The following is a 3,588-nucleotide window of genomic DNA, read 5'->3' on the forward strand; positions in this document are numbered from 1 at the left end:
TTTAGATAAGGACAACCTGGCGAATGTCGCCACTTTTTAATGGCCCTTTAGATCACTTTTCCTATTGAGCAATAAGAACCATGTCGTTAGTGACCACCTAGCCTGGCGAATCGCGCTCCTAGTGGCCGGCCGGTCCTGTAACCGCCATCCCAGGGGTCAGTTAGGGGTCAGTAACCTCCGTGCGCCTTGCACACGGTAGGTCGTGAGTTCGAACCTCGGCCGGGTCATACCAAAGACTCTAGAAATGGTACATACTTCTTTCTCTGCTTAGCACTCAGCATTTGGGAAAGAGTATGGAAGTTCAACACACACATCACTACCAGCGGACCAGCCCCCTGCTGTAGTGACTTGCACTTGTGTGGCCCAAGGGCTTCGAATGGGAGATGGGCGCCCCCCTACGCATCTTCGATGCATGGGACCACTTTAACTTTTTAACCTCCGGCCGAGAGCTTGTGTAAACACAGGCTAGTGACCACCTGTCGACTGCGATGGCTACCTTAAGTCGATTGAGTGGTCACGGCAAACAGGTTCGACTTTAATGTCCTTCTTGAGCAAGAATCTTTTACTACTGTAATTCTTGTTTCTTTCACTGTAACTTTTAATATGTTCACAGTTTTCACTGTCGCCCTTGTACATGTAAAGTTACCGTGAACTTATCATCACCGTGAAAAAAACCTGTTGTTGACTATTCTTCTTTTAACTACCAAAAACCCACAAATTAAAGAAAAGGTGGGACATTACGTCTTCCATTGCTTACAAAAGAGAAGTCAAACCCTTCACTAGTTATAGACAATTACATTTGTATAATTTAGATAAGCAGCTTTTATACCTATTTTGTACACTGTTCTTTTATGTATGTTATTTGCATTTAGCCTTCGGGCATGAATTTGCAATAAACTTATTATTGTTATCATTTACGATTCCTTCATACATCCGTTGTAGTAAATCACTTGCCACCACCGTGAAGTTAAAGTTCAGTGAAAATGTCCATTTTCTTCACACCGTGAAATTTTGCTACCATGAAGATAAAGTGATTTACAGTATTTCAAGGTTACAAGGTGTTTATCTTGGCAGGGTAAGTCCCAGTAAATCGCCACGCACCGGCGGGGTACTGTTCACGTGAAGAGGGCGTGAACAGCTGTCGGGAAATGTTCGGAACGACCCGAAACAAAGGACAAAAGGGCAGGGTGACCTCTGGTGCAGACTTTTGTCCCATACTTATCGGCCATTAGGCCATGCATGGGGGTTTTGAGTATCCTGGATGAAACAAAATCAAAGTTACAGGGTGCGTCATTTTGAGAGGTAACACGCTATCGGGAAGTTCAGACGGTAATAGCAACAGTGAGTCAGTTTTAGATTGCCAACGCCCTGTTACACAAAGCCCTGTTGGGCCAGGACGTGTTTTAATCCAGTCGTTTGAAAGCCCCTCCGGTCTCCATAGTGAAAGCGCGAGACGTGACGTAAGGTTTCTGTGAACTTTGACGCAATGTTGTGCTAGCCTGGCTACCAGACCCCGCGCAAGGCGCGCAACCGATCCCTTCGGCTATACCCTTAGTCTGAGGAGAAATATATTTCCATCTCCAATAGTTGGCAGCCTGCCTAACTCACGGGGGTCTGTGGTAAGATTTCCCGGCCCGCATGTAGGCCCTGGAGTCGGCGATCTGGCCTGTGTTGGCCCTGGAAGCAGTCTGGCATCCAGGCTATCCTGTGCCGCCTGGCATGCTCGCCACACTAAACACACGCACGCCGGTAACCGACTGAACAGGAACATGGCGTCCCTGAACGAGTCTGACGTGCGGTTCCCCTTTCCTCTGACGGAGTTCGAGGCCAGCTTCGACGCCGTCAGCTTCCTCCAGTGGTTCAAGACGATATGGGCGTGGTGCTTCCCGGTCTCCGCAGCGTACGTGCTGCTTGTGTTCGGCGGGCGGAGGCTCATGCGGGCCCGAGAACCCTTCCGGTTACGCCTCCCGCTGGTGCTGTGGAACCTGGGGATGGCGCTGTTCAGGTATTGTTCAGGTATTTCTAGCCTAGGGCTTCGTTTCGCCAAAATTAGACTTCCGCTTTGTCTGAAAGATCTAACCTCGACATTCTGTAAATGTGCATTCTGTTTGTGCCTCGCCTTTCCACTCGCTGATGTCTTCTGACGTAAAATAAACCCAGTGGTGCTCGTAAATGATTTTAAAAGTTGAAGCACCGTGACTATCTCTTCTGGATCGAGACAAGAAAACACTTAATAGATCTCTATCTAGTAGGTCTTGTTCTAAGCACACAAACCGTTATCACAGCACACACTCACCTAGCTATACCTTGTTGTGTATGTCTGTTCGTAGCGTTACCAGTAAATGAATTGATTATAGCTTAAGTGTATCTTCTGTAGGTAAGGCGTGGTCTTACTTACAGGGAGCCTAAGGCTGTTTCATCGAGTCTCCTTCGCAATCTGTCACCCGATGGGGGGGTAGGTCTCTCAAGGCCATTCTGTCCATTCTTGGGTTTGGGGTCTCTTGAATAGTATTAATGAAGGCAGAGAGGCAAACTAAGGCAGCCGTTTCATGTCTTCATTTCTGAGGTTTGTTCATGCTTATAATGACAATGATCCGCCGAACAAGAAACCGAATTGGCTCCTTCAAATTACTACACTAAGTTGTCTATTGACGCAATTCACCCAGCGAAATCTTGTTGATTAACCTGTTTCATCTGTCAATGAATGAATGAATGAATGAATGACCATTATCGTAGGTCTCGGTCGAAACTGCACACCAAGGTTTGATTAGAAATGTCAACAATGTATTGTACAGAATACCTGTGGACGTCCCCCAACATAACATGGAGGATAGAATTTCCCCAGTGTTGTGCTAGGAATTGGGGACATATTTTGGCTTGTTTTTCAACGTAAATTTTGGTCCCCCAGTATCGTTGGCGCCCTGCGATACGTGCCCACCCTCCTGCACACCGTTCAACACCAGGGCTTCCTGCGCTCAGTGTGCGAGCAGCACTACACCCGACCCGTCACCGGGCTCTGGTCGGCACTCTACATCTTCAGCAAGGTCAGACACGTTTACCTTTACGCCAAAAATAATTACTCAAGCAACTGGATAAGATTTTGAAACAGTCATGAAAACTGACTGTTTCAAAATCTTATCCAGTTGCTTGAGTAATTATTTTTGGCGTATCTTATTACCTAGATGTCTAACCTTCATCAACGTACTTTAACCTTTAGTTTGTAACTTCTTGGTGCGGCTGAGAAAGAAGGTCAGCTATCCTCCACTAGCTACTGGCTGTCAACTTTAACCCTTGTCCTGCTGGTGTTTTTTTTACGCAATTTATTTGTGTAGCTGTTGTTTTCCGATAATGAATTGAATGGAGCGTTAATTGTTAAAAATCTTTTGCATCGATAAAAAATCTTCAACCCTAAGTCGTGAGAAGTACCTTTCCCGCAAGGGCGCAACATCGGTGGTGTCAGGGGATTCGAACCCGGGACCACTGGGTTCTGTGCCACTACGCCACACGATCCTCTGGATGGTTGAACTTGGAAGATTTAGATCTATGAATGTGAATGTGTATAAATCATGTAGCTTCGGGGTTTAATCA

The 3,588-nt window shown here is 46.5% G+C and overlaps 1 protein-coding gene across 1 annotated transcript in view; it reads left to right on the forward strand.

Moving 5' to 3' along the window:
- Positions 1 to 1,593: 1,593 nt before the first annotated feature.
- Positions 1,594 to 3,588, forward strand: part of LOC136441680 (very long chain fatty acid elongase 6-like) — a 5,097-nt gene continuing 3,102 nt past the window's right edge. The window contains exons 1-2 of the mRNA XM_066438116.1: positions 1,594 to 2,005; positions 2,909 to 3,044. Coding sequence (XP_066294213.1) covers positions 1,770 to 2,005; positions 2,909 to 3,044 — 372 coding nt within the window. The 5' untranslated portion in view covers positions 1,594 to 1,769. The remainder of the gene's footprint in view (positions 2,006 to 2,908; positions 3,045 to 3,588) is intronic.

This window comes from Branchiostoma lanceolatum, chromosome 9 (genome assembly GCF_035083965.1).
Source record: "Branchiostoma lanceolatum isolate klBraLanc5 chromosome 9, klBraLanc5.hap2, whole genome shotgun sequence".
In the NCBI taxonomy this organism is placed as follows: domain Eukaryota; kingdom Metazoa; phylum Chordata; class Leptocardii; order Amphioxiformes; family Branchiostomatidae; genus Branchiostoma; species Branchiostoma lanceolatum.